The 17503-nt window shown below is 39.0% G+C and overlaps 1 protein-coding gene across 1 annotated transcript in view; it reads right to left on the bottom strand.

The window, feature by feature from the left end:
- Window positions 1–17503, bottom strand: part of LOC122797026 (collagen alpha-1(XXI) chain-like) — a 1114432-nt gene that overhangs the window by 176986 nt on the left and 919943 nt on the right. Inside the window, exon 27 of the mRNA XM_044065795.1 lies at window positions 10098–10152. Within this exon, the coding sequence (XP_043921730.1) occupies window positions 10098–10152 (55 nt within the window). The remainder of the gene's footprint in view (window positions 1–10097; window positions 10153–17503) is intronic.

Here is a 17503-nt window from a genome sequence, read left to right as displayed (position 1 = left end):
TACTGGGGCAGTCTCAGGTTATTCCTCCTCTGAGTCACGCTCTGCCTGTGATGGCCTTGGCAATGGTGAAGGGCTGTTTGTCCCGGCCCTATACTGGCCCTGCTGCAGCTGTTTTCGCAGAATCATATTATGTAGCATAGCACATACCATGACAATTTGGGTACATGTAGTTGGTGAGTACTGTAAGGCTCCACCAGATGTGTCCAGGCACCGGAACCGTGACTTGAGTAGCCCAAACACACGCTCTATTACATTTCATGTTTGTACGTGTGCCTCATTATGGCATTCTTGTTCAGGTGTGTGTGAATTTCTGATGGGTGTCATCAGCCACGGCTCCAGTGCATATCCAGCATCCCCCACTAGGTGACCATGTGGGATGTCCCCATTGGCAAATGTCTGGTACAGCTACGTCAAATGCCAGATATGGGAATCATGGTAGCTCCCAGGGCAGCCAGCACACACATTCATTATTATGCCCTGGGCATCACACACGACCTGGCAGTTGATGGAGGGGAAGCCCTTGCGGTTAATGTAGGCCCTACCCCACTCACCAGCTGGTGATTTGATGCGTATGTGCGTGCAGTCTATTGCACCCACTACCTCAGGGTATTCCATTATTTGATGGAAGAGATGCATATTGCTGGCCAATACCTCACGGGAATTGGGGAAATATACATGCTCACTGACATGTGCTGACATGACATCCAGGAACTGGTGCAGTACCCTGGAGGCTGATGCCTGTGATATCCCCATCATATCACCAGTTGGTCTCTGGAAGGTACCTGTTGCTAGTATTCTTAGGCCAACACATACCTTGGTTTCCACTGGGATGGGTTCCCCTCTGGTTGGTTCTGTGTGTGAGCGTGGCCTGCACAGCTCAACAATTTGCTGCAGAAGGTCTCTGTCCACTCTATAGTGCTCCATTATCTCCAGCTCATGTAACCCCTGGTAGGTGACCCTGGGCCTGTACACTCTTCTCCATCTCCTCACTGTGGGTTGTCTGGCAGCATTTGCATTGTCACCACCCTCAGCAAGTCTCCTATGTCTCCTTATAACAGCTATGGCAGCCCCTAGCATGTTTGGTCTGAGTGCAGCTTTTTCAGTTTTCACTTCTACTAGCTTACTCCTGTCTTGCAGTGTCTCTTGAGAGAAACATACTGCAATGCTGTTTGCAGTGTTTTAAGTGCTGGGCTGGGCTAGTATTCTGCCTGTGTAATTGCCTGCTTCTAATTGTTTTCACCTGCTAGCTCTACCAGTATTCCCTGCTAGCTTCCTACTATTTCTTCTGCTTCCTTTTTCCTCTGTTTCCTCAGGGGGGAGCAGTGCGCATACCAGCGGAAACACATTCACAGTGGCTACCACGCGCGCACACATGCTTACACGGGCTAGAATCTGCTTATTCAGGTTAAAATGCACGCACACCAGCGCAAACAAGTTTACAGATCTTTACACACGCTCCTACATGCTTACTCTGCCTTACACGCGCGCAGTCTGTCTTACGCGCGCCTCCCAGCGTGCACACACGCGCATGCACGCACAGCAAGAAACTTTGGTGTTGGCCACAGTGTACACCTTCCATTTCTTGACTTTCCCATGCTTATCTGTTGACACTCCTCTTTCTATGCTGTGTGATTGACATCTTTCACATACCACTTTGCTCCAATGAGCTTGATTTCTTCCTGACATTCCCCCCTGTGATGTCACCTATCTCCTACTCTGTTACTCCCCCTTATCTAACTCTTACACTACACGGAATGTGCTCTTTTGCTATGTGACAGTGTGATTCACTATCCTACCACTCATTTACATAGGATTGCCTACTAATGCTTAGTTACGTGTCTTACACTCAGCTTCCCCCCTTAGCAACCACTAAACGGTGGCCATGTTGTTTTCGGTCTGCTAGTCCCTGCATTGCAAATCCATGCATTGCATAAAACCCACATTTGTGGGTTTCAAACCTTTATTTTTATGTCTTATTTAGCGCAGCCCGTTTGCGTGGAGCTGTGCTGCGTTTAAACCTCGCCGATCACCGGAAAAAAAAAATATTTTATTTCATGTTTGCATCGGGTTACTGTGCCAATGGCCACATATTTGGCCATTGGCATGCTGCCTGCTACATATGCACACTTTATTTGGAGCTGTCATGGCTCCATTGTGTTATTTGCAGTAACGTACTCAGTTGTCAACTGAGTACATTTCTGCACCTAACACGACTCTTACATGGGCTGGTTTCAGCTTCGTGGATTGCTAATCTACCTCATTTGTATGCCTTTTGGCTGCAAGTGAGGTAATTAGCATATCCATGTCTGCCGATGTAAGAGGCGTTTAGCTGGTCTCTTACACGGGATTTCGGGCTGTTCCTGGATCACGATGGCTGCATGGAGTCTTACACGACTCTTAGACTCCATGCAAGCCATTGTGAATCCTGCCCATTATGTTTTTCAACCAATTTTAGTAAGTGGTTTCAAACAGAGATTTAAAAAAGAAGAGATATATTTTATCACTGCATCACTTATAATCCAATTTGCACAGACATGAATAATATTAAAGAAGTTATTGTTGATAAATGGAAAATAATAACATAAAACCAAGATTTGATGTCTGCTATAGGGAATTTCCCAAAAACTGTCTACAAGAAAACATATGACATTAAGGACCTTTTGGAAAATGGACAACAAAAAAGCACTAATAAATGCCATTAACTGAACAGGTATTGAAGAGCTACTTATCCGTGTTATGAAAGTAAGTTATGCTGATTTATAAACACTGGTTTTAGTGTAAGAATATCATTTTGTGATGCTTGTGACAGTTTCTGTGTAGTTAAAACTACTAGAAAGATGTCACAGGGAATTTATGAACATCTACTAACAATTAAGAACAAGGACATCAAAAATGCTTTTTTAAAACAGATTAGAAAATGTTATTTTGTGTGTGTGTGTGTGTGTGTGTGTGTGTGTGTGTGTGTGTGTGTGTGTGTGTGTGTGTGTGTGTGTGTTCGAAAAGCTTAAAGATGAGACACCACTGGGTGATTTTAATAATAAGCTGGAAACAAAAGAAGTGAAATCGCAGTTGTCTTTACTTGCAAATGAGGTTCCACGACTGAATGTAAGCATAATCACAAAATGTTTATTAAAGCCAAGGAGAGTGTGAATCATAAGTTGTGTGACCATTTTTATAAAGTATGCACTTATTTATTTATAGTTGTTAGTTTCTAATGTTCTGACAAAGTTCTTTATTTTATTAAACAAGAGAACAAACCATGTTTCAGCCACAATATTTGAGTTTCAGCACTTGCTTTTGTAAGTTCTCCTCATAGAAGTCACCCAAGTGGTGACCCAGAGTCATGTCCTTCCCACCAGGATTGGAGAGCTGGCAAAGGCCACTCACTCTCACTGTCATTCTCTCTAGCCTGTTCTTTCTTGTTCCTCTACCATCAATTATTCATGGGTCATCTGGGTCACAGCCAAGGTTTCATCTCTTTGTGCCATAGGGTTAGAATGAAGCTGCCATGGCTTAATGTATTTGTTCGGATAGATAGTTCTTCAAGATTGTTTAAATATTCATAACATTCCCTAAGAGATGTAAAGGGAGTACAGAAACTGCAAATTATGTGATATAAATATTCTACAACCAAGAGGGCTGCTTTTGTCTCACCCTTCTCTCTTAGCTGAGTTGTTTCACATTTAGTCTTTAATGATTGAAAAAGGACATCCCATAACCATTTCTACAGGGTCTTTGTAAAGAAAAGATGCTATAACCAGGAATATAGTGAATATCTAAACTTTGTAACACTGTGTAAATACTCTTCACTTTGTTTTAATCATCCATGTATATAACTTCTCTTATCCGTATTTTTGTTTTATGTGCCTTTATTAATGGTCTGTTTTATATGAAGCTTTTTTCTCCCAGGCCCCCTCTGAAAATGGACACCCAATCCAAATCAGACTTTCCTGGTAAACAAAAGCAAATAAAAATAATATTGGATAGTTCCATGTTTCATTGGTGCTAAGAGTAAAGGGAATGTGGTACATCCACAACTATATGGAGGATGCTAGATAGTTTCTTGAATGTTTTACTGATGGTAAGACTAAAGGGAATGTGCTATAACCATGAATATAAAGCGTGGCAGATAGTTCCTTGAACCATGCTTAATTGATGGTAAGAGGGGAGGGAAGGTGCCACAGCCAGGAATACAGAGTATGCTTGGTAGTTCAGTAAACTATGCTTTACTGATGGTAAGACTAATGGAAAAGTGCAACAACTATTAATATAAAGTGTGGCAGATAGTTCCTTGAACCATGTTTCATTAATGGGAAGAATATATACCTACCTGAGGATAAGGAAGGCCTCAAGGCTACATGTTTTCTTGTTAAGGCTTCAGGCATTAAGAAAATACACCCTCATTCTGTGTAGTTCTTAGGATGTCAAGTTGAAATGTATATTAGTTTTACTTTGCTTATGCAAGGTGCTAGGAGATAATAAATTTCTGTTCAAAGTGTATATCTCTTGGGATGAGAGGTAGAAATTATACACCTCAAAGCAGGATATGTCTCAATTCATCTCTACCCTAAGGGAACACATTAAATCCCCCTTGACTGGTACCATCTTTCTAGCCAGTTATAATATTCAGTTGTCTGAATCTTAACTTGATGATTGTAGGATCTAGCTTAGTGCATGGTTCTTGCCTAACTTCGGACTAGAAAGTAGAGATAGCAGCTGTCACCCTGCATCTCCTGTGAAGTGGAATGGCCCACAGCACTCACTCCTATATGATCTAAGGCCACACCCAAATTATTTCAAGTAGTTTGTAACCTTTCTAGTGATGACACGTTCCTTACATGGCAATGAAAAGATAGACAGGTACTTATTTAGTCGCTAGATTAGTGACTGCATCACCAGTGCATTTAATCACCAAGTTGCATATAGAAATTGCATTAACATTTAGGATAGTCTGTGCTGTTATTTCTAGGGGGGTAGGAGACTCTTTCAGGAATTTTATTAACTGGTACTGCATTGTACAATATCAGGCAGGTCCACTTGAATGACAGACTGTTGGTGAGCCTTTGTCAATGATCCTATAATGTTATACTTTGAGGTCTTGGACGGATTGCTTCCAAGAACATCTGCATTGGTTTTAGGGGAAAGTGCTTGCATACCACAAGCAGTATATGCTGAAAATTTCACCTTGAGCTGTTCAATATACTGACACCTTTTCCACATTAGTTTGTCTTGTTTTTAATAAACATACTGTGGTTCCTAAGCTGCTACAAAAAACACCTGTATCCAGATCTGAGAAGGTGATCTCATATACTGACAGAATTCTTCAAACCCTTTAAAAAAGTGCTAAATGTGAAAGGAGTGTTTTTATCTTGGTATTGTTATATATAGAAATTAAAGTTTGATTAATTACAGTTGCAGTGCACCCTGACTTGTCTAATAACAGTCACATGACAATTTAAAGATTAATTAAGATTATACCATGACCCCCCATTAATATTCCAAAACGTGCACGCTGATCGGCCAGCGTGCACGTTGTAAATCGACTTATACTAATGGAAAAAGGTCCAGTCGCCCGCACTTTTTCTATTAGTATAAGTCTTTTTTAAAACACTGTCTTGCTATGTTAAAGGAGTTTAACATATTGACACAGGTTTAAAAAAAGCAACAGAGATCTCCGTTGCTTTTTTTAAAACTGTCTCGCTATGTTAAACTCCTTTAACATAGCGACACAGTGTGTAAAAAGCAACAGAGATCTTGCTTTCTCCTTTGCTTTTTTTTTTAAACCTGTCGCGCTATGTTAAATGGGTTTAACATAGCGAGACAGCTTTAAAATAAGCAACGGAGATTCTCCGTTGCTTTTTTAAAAGCTATCTCGCTATGCTAAACCCATTTAACATAGCAAAACAGTAAAAAGCAATGGAGATCTTGCTTTCTCCATTGCTTTTGCCCACAGCTCTGATGTACTGCGTAGGCATACGCATGCGTAGTACATCAGAACTGCCGCAGAATACCAGACAGCTGCGGAAGGGCAGCAAGGAGGCATTATACAATGCCATTATTTAAGAAAAGTAATTATTTTTTTCTTAAATAATGTCATTGTATAATAGCAGTAACCCACTTCTGGGTGTGGGTAATGCTGGATTTACCCACGGTTGGCTTTGTTTGGTCCCAAGGGCGAACGCCAACCGTGGGTAAATCCAGCATTACCCACACCCAGGCGTGGGTTATTGCTATAATAATACACTGACAATTATCACATTCTTTACCTTACCAAGTTACACCAAGAAAGCTCAGTTCTAAATGAAATAAACTCACAAGAATTAAGCAATCAGTTCCCTCCTAATTCTGTTCAGGTATTACAGAAATAAGACTTTTTCTATTTTAACTGTCTAGTCAAAACATTAGAAATTAAATAATAAAATTTGAAACTGATTCTAGTAAATGTAAAGGAAAGACTTCTTGTCCTCTGCCAGGGACTACTATCTCAGCTCCATTATTTACACTCTTATTAGAATCTTTGATATACTTATTTCAGCCCAGATTACCAGGTATTTAGACATGTATGGCATCCTTACTCATAACTGGCATGATATTTTTAGTACATTTCTACCTTCTACTCATTTTCAGGCACATTGTGACTAAACATAGTTCTCAATTTATTTGTTCAAGAATCAGGGACAGAGCCAGAAATAATGAGGGACAATGGCCCAGAATCAGGAACAATTTTTAAATATTACTTTAATATACATAGAAAGTTAATAGAATAACAGGTTTTGCATTCATGTATGTTTCTGAAGAATAATAAGAATACAAATCGAATGTCTTCTACTATTGACTGACTGTAATCCTCAGTGAGTTATCTAAAAATCAAGAATTTTATGAGTGACAAAAAATATAAGGCAAAAATCATAGACATCCTGCAAAATCAGGAATAGTTGAGAATTATGTGACCAACAAGGACAAAGATCTTCTAACAGGGGATTTCTTTGCTCATCTTAAGAACTTTCAATATGACTATCCATCAGTTCTTTGTATCATGGCCAGGTCCTTTGGTACACAGGGAAAATGTCCAGACTACCAAACAGTTGACCTGAGTTTGATTAGTGAACTCAGGCACCTGCTGAAGTTTGCAAGGGATTGGGAGTAATAAACTGAGTTTGTTTGCTTCTCTCTCTTTCCCTCTGTCTGTCTCGCTCTGTCTGGTGGGAGATATGGGATGCATGTCTAGGGCACTGAAACACACTGATTTCCCCAGGGAAGACAAGAGAAATGTACATGATATGCCTATTCCAGCAGGCAGGCTCATCTGTGGTCTTATATCACTCAGGGTAGTGACTTATAGTCTCATGTTACATGCAATGCATGCTGTCCAGAAGAATTCTCAGTTGGTACGTCTGATGTGTTAGGGCTATAAAATGAAATCCATGGTCCCTGCTTAGATGAGAACACGTCTCCTAGTTTATTTGCCTATTGTTCCTAGGGGAACAAATAGGCCATGGAGATCTCAACCAGGGGAACAGATAAGGGTGAGAGGACCGGAACAAAAAAAGAAAAAAGCCAAGTTATACAACACAGCTTTGCTTTTTATGAGGGTCTAGCTGTATGAGCAACTACTTTCTTGTGTGAAATTAGGTTCTATCTTCTCAGACAGTAGTCAGTCTACTCTGAAATTTATCAAGCATTTTTTGGGCCTGTTCTATTCTTAGTGTTGAGGTATTTGCTCTGGAGATCGACTATTCTACTAAAAAGCAATGGAAGTGAACAAACAGTACTAGCTGTTCTTCCCTAAGTCTCACTGCAGGAAGTCTGACTTAGTGGAAGGTCCAGAAGGAGTACATTCTTGTATAGAGAACATGGAATGCATGTACTTCAGCAGAGCTGCAGATGTGTGGTGTGCACTTGTTCTTGACTCAGGAAAGCAAACTCTGACAGTGAGTAGTCTAGGATGTAAGACAATAAGAAAAAAAAATCTAGCCAATCACAAATGATGGCTCACAGGCCCTATTATTTTCATACTATTGCACTGCTAGCTGGAAGTATTTGAATCAGTTGGGTGAGATTGAACTATTCAATGGGGAAGCTTGATGAACTAGCTTGTTAAGTCTGTGTGGACTTGAAAATCTAAACAAAAATTTGCAAAGACAGTAGTCTGTTTCCACTTGAAGTACACTGCTGCAATTAAAAACATGAGCTCATCTTGTGGCCAGAATATATCTTGTCACTTATCATTCATTTTTAGCCACATGAGGAAAGGTTGCAAACCACACCAAAACATTTGCTGTTTCGACTTTTTTGGTCTCAGGGTCATCCTTGCCAAGGTAAACCACCTCTTTGTGCTACTCTCAGGAGGTACTGAAATACTGTTTTGTAGCTGATTACAACATAATCATGTATATTCTTAAATATTTATGTATACATATATTTGTATTCATGCAGTTATTCAATTGGTAGCCATATACATGGACAAATTTAAGGACCCTTTTCGGCCATGACTCAGGCACAGAACTGAAAAAGGTTATATAGTGAAGTCATACGTTATAACCACTTTGCACAATACATCAGAAAATATGTTGGTAATAAGTCTAAACAACTTAGAAGCAACCAAGCACATTTGTCAAAACTTATAAAGAAATTCAAAAACACAAAGCAGCCAGAAGCAAAGCAATATACTGAAGCATGTACAGGAAGCTAAACATGGATTAAGAAATAGTAACCAGGTAGAATGACACATACATGTACAAGCAAAATGTGTAGCCTGAACACTAGGTATACATTGTAGTATTAATAATAACAAGCACAAATGACAATGGCACAATTTGTAGTGTAGTAGCAGGTTCCTCGTGGCAGTTAAGAAGGCCATGTGGACTTTGGTGAGAAACATTTCAGAGCTACAGAGGAAGTAATTTGCTTTCTGGCTGCCACAAGGATACTGTTTTCCAAGCTGACATGTTCTGAATGAATTGAAAAATAACAAAAGTTAGGCTGATTGTAAAACACTGGGTGGCAACTCTTTTTGGAAGTATTTTGTGCTACCCCACGTACAATGTACCACCTAAACTCTACCATAGAGGATCTATTGCTGCTTAACATTAAACACATTTGATATTTAACTGGAAGTGTTTTTGTAGGGGGATTGCACCCCTGAACCCTCCCAATGCGGGGACTTTGTCCTTAATCCCCAGTCTCTAAATATACTACCTCTGTGGTCACACTCCCCCAGAGGAAAGGGAATTTTACATACAAATGTTATCATGTTCTTTTATTCTGAGTTGGTACAATCTCATAATTAACATATACAGAAATTGTGAGATTATGTGTGTCGAGGTGTAAGCAAAGCTCTCACATTATGGGGGTGCTGGGGTGCAACCATCATGTCAAAATGTTTTGTAGTACAATTTCTGCACTAAATATGGAACTAGTCAGATGGGGCAGTGGGAATTTTCAGTTGATATACAAAGCTTTGATGAGCCTGGCATCAAACATACCAAGTAAACTCCACTTCTATAAGGAACAGAAGTCAGTGTCACTGGCCAAAACTATCAAAACAGCTTCATACATTGAGCAAATAGAGATAATACTGCTCATGCCCCCCCGATGAGAAGCTAACAGGAGAACTATCACAGTTTGAGCATGGTGCCAAAATAAAGTTGCTTTAGTCTGGGCTCCAAAGCTAAGCAACTGGTCGCTAGTGATTTACAGATAATAAAAGGATTTCACATTTCACAGATATAGTTCGATATTTATGTTTGTACCTAACTTGGATTAACAGCAAATGTGGCAACTACAAAATTTTTCAAAACCATTTCAAGAATTTTTTATCTTTGAAAACATTATTATGACTACAGATGCACAAATAAACTAATTGAAATGTACAGAGTAGTACAGGCCTTAAGCCATTCTGCTTTTGTAAAATAAGCAGTATTCTATGCACATCATATTCTGTCAGATGAAATCAAAGTGCCTGGCTGGTTAAATGTTATTTCTTTCTTTTCTGCTGCTTTTATCAGGAATGGCCATCTTGAAGAAGAGCATATTATACAGTTATAAGATGCACAAATTATAACATTTTCTTCAGAAGTAAAAGACGGAACACTTACTCTGAAGGACATTGGTGCACAGTTTTACAATTTGTTCATCTGTAAGAGATTTCCCCTGGAAAAAAAAAAGATATTAGTGTGCTCATATTCAGAGTTCCTCAAAACACACATATACATATCTATATCTACATCTATTTCTCTATCTACCTATCTATCTATGTATCTTACTATATTAGACCAGATGGTATTTTAAAATAACTAATAGCATGTTTGGCAACTGTTGCTTCAGTCCTCATCAATAAATCAGAATATGTAGTGCATACTAAGCCTGGCATGATGTGCATTTAGACAGGGTCATCACACAGCTGATGAATATCAGAGCTTTCCAGTGGCTTCTCCTGTGGAGGCAGCACAGCTTAGACTCATAGAATCATAAAATGTACAAGTTAAGTGGGCCACATGGTCATTTACACCTTGGCAATATCCACCCTTAGACTTTACCTCCATTTTTAAGGAGTGATACTCAGAGGTGATCTCTGCCTAACATACAAAGCTATGTCAAACCCAGAGCTGTTGGACATGCTCCACTTAAAGAAATCCCAATCTCTCTGAGCTACACGCTCTAGGAACCTAAACCTTGTCACCACAATAAACAGAACATGCCGGAGGGATAGATTCCTGTCCCAGAGACTTCCCATACTCTGGAATAAACTACCTATCTATATCAAACAAAGCTCCTCATTAGCACTCTTCAAGAAAAATCTTGATGATTGGATGGGAAATAGGAAATTCACCCTGGGGATCACCTCTGTGGCTCTGCTCGACAGTGGCACAGGAAAATAATTTTCTTGGGTGACAAAAGCTAGGGTACCTTTTTGGCTGGGCTTGTATAGGCCCCAGGGCCGATAGCCTAGTACCTACCTATGAACCTATGAACCTTGATGATTGGATGGGAGATAGGAAATTCACCCCGGGGATCATGTCAGTCACCCTGCTAGACAGGGGTCCAGAGAAGTAAATATTGTGGGAAGAAATATCCAGGGAATTGTTATGGCTAGGCTTGCATAGGCCCTAAGGCCGATAGCCTAGTACCAACCTATGAACCTATAACCAGTTATACTTATGATGAATTTATACTAAACTATACAACAAGGGAGGGAAACAACCACTCAATGCACTCTCCAGAATAGTGGCATGAACAGTGTCATGGCAAAACCTCTGGTTGAACAATCGCCTAAATGACTATCATGATAGTACAGTCAAAGTTTGCCTCCCGCTCAAGTGCATTGTACTCCATTAAGGAGGTGAAGTCTGTTATATCCCACCTTTGAGTTTGACAGCTGAGCCGAAACACAGATCAGTATGACTACCAAAAACATTTGGGAAAGATAGGCACCATTTTATTATGGCTAAGACATATATAGAGAATTTAGTCTTTTTTTCCAAAGTTGACTCCCTTCGATTAAGTTAACTATACATTTAAATCACCAGCACAATATTTTAAAATGACCCCACCCTGCATATTTATAATGCAGATTGCTGTTCTTTGTGCTCCAAGTATATCATCATATTCATGAATGAGCACCTGCGGAGTACATATTAAAGAAGCCATCCCACCTGGTTCACTTCAACAGAAGAAGCTGTAAGAAGAAGAATGGAGTATTAATTATATGTATTGTAAGGTAAGACTTTTCTTCATAAAATAATGCCATTGCATACCAATGATACATCATGCCAATGGTATGGGTAATTCACATATTTACCAGTGTTGTTGTGTTCTAGTTTGGTCCTGCTGACTGCACTCTTAACCACCAACCATTGCCCTCCATCATGGGTAGGCTATTAATTACCAAACCCTTCATTGTCATATTCCCATAGTACATATTGCTTCTAAAACAGATATGTAGTCAGGCTATTTAAATGGTTAAATGGAGTCCAGAAACATGGGAAAAATGATTAAAACAAGTGATCAGTGCTTATGTTATGAGGCTTTGGATTAGCCAAATTCCTTTATCTATCCTGAGGTTCCTCTGTGTCATCATCCTGGATATATTTTGGTGATGTTGAACATGCTTGGGTGGAGTAACTGGTGACTTCATTCCTGTCCCAAATTATATCACTGTCATACCTTCTGGATCTATTACTACCTGGAGCCAAGTCCTAGTTCTATCCCTCACTGTACATGATACTGAAACACCAGGTTGAACAGTAAGGGTTTTACAATGTCCCACATCTAAGGAACAGTCTCAGCTCTATCCCTCAATTGGTAGGGTTTTGCTGTCAAGGCAGAATATTAAGGACTGAAGAAGGTCCTGGTGACCTAGTCACCAGGGTGTGGAGTGGCTGGAGAGAGGTCATTATACTGCAGCAAGGTGTGTGGCTTATGTTATGGTGGCTGACCTACCCAAATATGGCTGGTGATCACCTATAGTCCACTATATGCTATGAGGCATAGTTTGAGAGCATCTCCACTCCCTTCTTCAAGTGGCCACACCCTCTAAGTCCTGTCCACACACCTAGCCCATCTCCATTCTATGCTTCAGTGTCTACTGGGATCAGAAAGAATAGCCTGCTTATTCAAGATCAACTGAACCCTCTTCCTTTTAAGAAAGGGGAGAAGGAATAATACTAATATCCATTTGTTAACCAGGTAGGCCAACTGGACACACATTCCCTTTTCAGGTGTGACTCAGGGGCAGTGTCTGGTTAAATGACTTGCTCTGGGTCACACAGTGGGCAAATGTGAGAATTAATCAGCTGTGACCTGGGAGCAATATCTGGTTAAATGACTTGCTCAAATTCACACAGTAGGCAAATGAGGGAATTAAACCCTGTGCTACTGAAACTACTGTCCACAGCCATAACCCTCTTCGCCAACAGCCAGACATTAAATAACTGCATCATTCCTCCCTTTCCCATGCAAGCTTCAACAGTTGCCCAAGCTGCCAATCAGACTTAGACCATCTTGGTTATAGTCAAGGTGTTATCCTTGTGCATCATCAAAGATTTAAAAAAAGATGAAAATTATTCAATTACATTCAGTTCCACAGATTCAGTTGCACATAAATGCCAGTGTTGTGTATGAATATGTAAAGAGCTGCAGTGAAGTACTCCTAAATTTTTATTTATTTCTGTAACAGATTTGTATGCACTTTAACTTGTGGCTTGGCTATATACATCAGTTATAGACAGAATCAGACCACTAAATGCACTATAAATGTACTATTCTCCTCAGGGGTTCCACCTATGTCCCTCTTGGACAGGGGCAATAGGTGCTGAGTTTAGCTTCTGCTTGAACCAAACGTCTTTGTGAACATGGCTTGAACTTGGCTAGGCTTGTACAGGCCCTGGAGCAATTAGCCTATTAACCTCCTGGATCCTATGACCCTATTGTTTTCATTTTTTATATTACCGTGTTGTGTATTTCACCTTATCAGCTGGTAGGGACAGTAGGTGTCCCTGTTGGTGTTTAGCAACTAGCTACAGCATAAAAGGGAGATTCTGTGTAGTTCAATTGATTTATGTACCTTGAAAGCACTGAGCTATTTATTAGGATACAATAAACCACTTCTGATACAGGATCAATATTCTGCACATAATCAGCCAGCACCATAGAGTAGATGGATAAAGCGCAACTGTGGCCCAAGTAGCCCAGGTTCAGTTATCAGCTTGGGTTTCTGAGGGGTCCATGGAAGCAAGAATGATGTGGTCCCAGGATGCTCTAATGATTCTCATTAGCCCCAACACTGACAGAGCAAATCTGGAGGAAGTTAGGAGAAGCAGGTAGACCTGACATAGGATATGAGGCACTGCATGAATTGATCACTGACTGTATGGGAGGCGGGAACATATCCTTCACATGACATATTTGGAGATAATATTTGTACTGAACTTAAACCTCACAAAAACACTACCTTCAGAATGCCCATAGCTATCAGCTTGTGTTCATCGCACCCTCTTCATTAACCAGTACTATTTATAGGCACATGTGACTCTATAGATACATAAATAGAAATATTTTAGGCACAGGCGATAATGCACTTCTAGCCTGCGAACACCTTAAAACAATTATTCCTATAATAAGTCTTCAAGTCACTCTTAAAAATATCTAACTAGTGCTTGCTTTAATATAATTTGGTAGTGTATTCCATGCATCAGCTACTTTCTCAGAGAACCAATTAATAAATCTCTCATTCCTATATATTCTCAGTTTAATTTCTCTAAGTGTTTTGGGTTTCTTATTACTATGATGGGAATGAACCCCAATCCTAATTTTAGGGCATGATTAAAGTTCACAAAATCAGTATTTTTTTTCAGTTTTTGATATTAGCCAACAGTGCTCACAATGTACCCAGAACTGCCTCCTTCTGCAGTTCATACTGGGCTAAGTGTGTTGGTAGTATATTTAAGTAAAATTTTAAATTTGTTTTATTAGCCCTGTCTATTGTTACTGTCTGGATAACTTTATGACACATTTATCTAATTTCTGCTTGCAAATCCTGCTACTTTGTGACTTTATGTCTCATTGTACATAAGACATTGTAGTTATTGGGTGCAGCAATTTCAATAAATATTTTTCCTGAAATGCTATATCTGTTATTTTGCATCTAATTTTGAGCTGTTAGTAATGGGTGATCCTATGTTGTATAAACTTAATTATTCTATACAATGCTTTGTAGTTCATGCTTCCAGTGTTTCAAAGCGACATCTGTTTTGTAGTGCTTGTACAACCTCCATTTAATTAATTTTGACACATTATTGTTTTTTTCAGTGTACAGACCCCTCAGCTATGAGTGTATTACACCCAGCAATGAGATACGCAACTGTATCCAGTTGTGTTTTATAGAAATTACATGTGTCTGTTTCTACCACTTATTCTATAGAATTTTGTATTGGTTTGCACTGGTTTTTATATCTCATATGATAAGCATGAGACATTGTATTTCTTGTCTAACTGGTTTAATGCCTTTTGTGACCAATCAGTCCCAACAAAGCTGTAAGCTAGACTGGAAAGAGCAAATTGATTTACAGCTTGTACTTTATTCCTAGGTGTCAAAAAACAGTTTTCAATATTAGCTTTAGTCTTCTGAAGCATTCCTTAGTGAGCTGTGTTCTCTTATTCATGTTTTATTGTTGACCCTTCATCTATTAGCAAGTATTTATACACTTGTCTCCTAATCAAGTTCCCTTATATCACATTCCTGTCCCAGGTAAATATTTTCTTGGTGTTATAGTCTTCCTTGGGTTTTGTATATTTATCAATAATAAATTTCATTTTTATATAATCTGCGAAACGTTTAACCAATTGTAGTTGTGCTTCCAGATCCTTGTTTGATTAACTATACAATTTTAAATCACCCACAAAAAGCAGATTAAATGTCTTAGGACAAGGTTGGTTTGGAATACCCCATTTGAATTTTTATTCCCAGAATAATAATTTGCCCTTTGTCATGGCTTAGCTGCGAGTGGTTTGCCACTGTTTCATACTCACTGTGATGGAATTGATCAATGTAGGGTGTACCTTATACATCTGTAAGCATTCTATTATCCATGAAAGTGGAATGTTGTCAAATCCTTATTTGTAATCTGTCCATGTCATATAGATTCTTCCCCTTTTTACCACTCTCTGTTACGGCTTTGTTTGGTAACAAATAATCCTTTGTTCCATATGACTTGCTTTTATTACCTTTTTTTCTATTGCCATAATTTATTTTTTTCTAAATGACTATAAACTCTGTCTGCCTCACTTTCAGCATATAATTTGTATATTTTCTGATGGTAATTTATTGATCTATAGTTCTGTGGATGGCTTGCAGGTTCACTGTTAAGGAATATTGTTTTCCTGCCATTAACCAAGTTGGTGTCTGATCGGGAAGTGCAAATAAGCAGCAGTTCTTGCTTAAGGCTAAATGATTGTATAAATATGTTAATATCTTTAGCCAGAAGTTAGGTACTGCATTAACTCTAGGTTGGTTTCTAATATTTTTAGGAAAAAGACATACTGTAATTCTTTTTTCTCAAGTGATCATCCTTTCTCACAGAAGCGCTCCATTGTCAAGGGTCAACTAATAAGAGCAGCTAGAATGGTATCACTGGTGTCTGATTTTACAGCAGAATGTGCATGTTTAAGCAGTATGTTTATGAAATGAGGCTACCCGGTTGAGTTAATTAATGCTTTAGTTGGAGAGGTTCAATATAAAAGGGAAAATGGGGTGATTACTCCTATCTTGTACAAAGGTGATCAGTGCTTAGCGATATAAGCTACATCTAATTATACAGCTAATACACTGTCTGGACATAAGGCAACACTGCTCGAACTGAGTATTTCATTCAACTACAAGAGTAGTTTCATAACTACTTTCAACTTAGATAGCCCTTTAGTTTTTCATATTATTTTTAAAAATTGGGAACTAATAATTATTAGTTAATGATAAAATGTTGGTAGAAAAACTGGGCACTTCACCAAATATAGTGTTTAGAACAGGCAGTAACCTCAAAAATTTGTTGGAAAGCAACCACCATAGACATGTGGATAGGAAAGCTAGTATGTTACCTTGTGGTATGTGTAGATTTTGTAGGTTGATTGAGACAGGAAGGAAGTTAATGGTGGATAATGAGAAGTGTGTCTTTCGGCTTTTCCCGGTTAGGGGTCGCCACAGCGGAACTCTGGTCCGCTAATGATTGGCAGTTGATTTTTACATACTGGCTTGCCAGGCCTGACGCACAACCTTCAATGAAGGAACTCCCATTCACGCATGTCTCCATGCAGAAGACACTCTAGCTGAGAATTGAACTGGACAGCGTCTTACTGTGAGGCGACAACGCTACCGCGGCACCACCACCGCAGGGTGGATAATAAGAAGTATTATCTTAATTTTAAACTAACATGCAATTCAAGATTTGTAGTGTATTTGGCTAAGTGCAAATCCTGTACAGCTTTCTACGTAGGTAAAACTGGACATAGATTGCGTGACAGAATATATGAGCACATGTATGCTATTGATAGGAAAAAGATTGATAATGCCCTGTCTAGACATTCTCAAATGTCTGGAGGGCATACATTTTCTTTTAAAGCAATTGATCAAGTACAAATAGATGCAAGAGGAGGTCCAGTTTCACTACAACTTGAAGAGTTAGAGTTATATTGGCAGTTAGTATTAAATGCCTTTCATAACCCTGGATTAAATGAAGCATGTAACATCTTGTGCCTGTTAAAGGTTAAAAGTTTGAACAGGTAAAATTATATTTAAAACTTATAAAAATTATAAATATCTAAAAAGAGTTAAAATGATAGTCACCATTTAAGAACTATCAAGCCGTATCCATAACCTTGATGTTGAGCAATAGCTTTTTAAATTGTTTACAATTACAAGTGTTAAAAGTAGTTTTGATATTACTTTTAAATTGTTTAAGTACTTTGTAGTATATGACAGAGGTGCTTTTAGACTAGTACCCCTTTAATTTTC

The sequence above is a fragment of the Protopterus annectens genome, chromosome 3.part0 (genome assembly GCF_019279795.1).
Source record: "Protopterus annectens isolate FY-2018-M chromosome 3.part0, PAN1.0, whole genome shotgun sequence".
NCBI classification, from domain to species: Eukaryota; Metazoa; Chordata; order Ceratodontiformes; family Protopteridae; genus Protopterus; species Protopterus annectens.
This window is presented reverse-complemented; position numbering and strand designations above follow the sequence as displayed.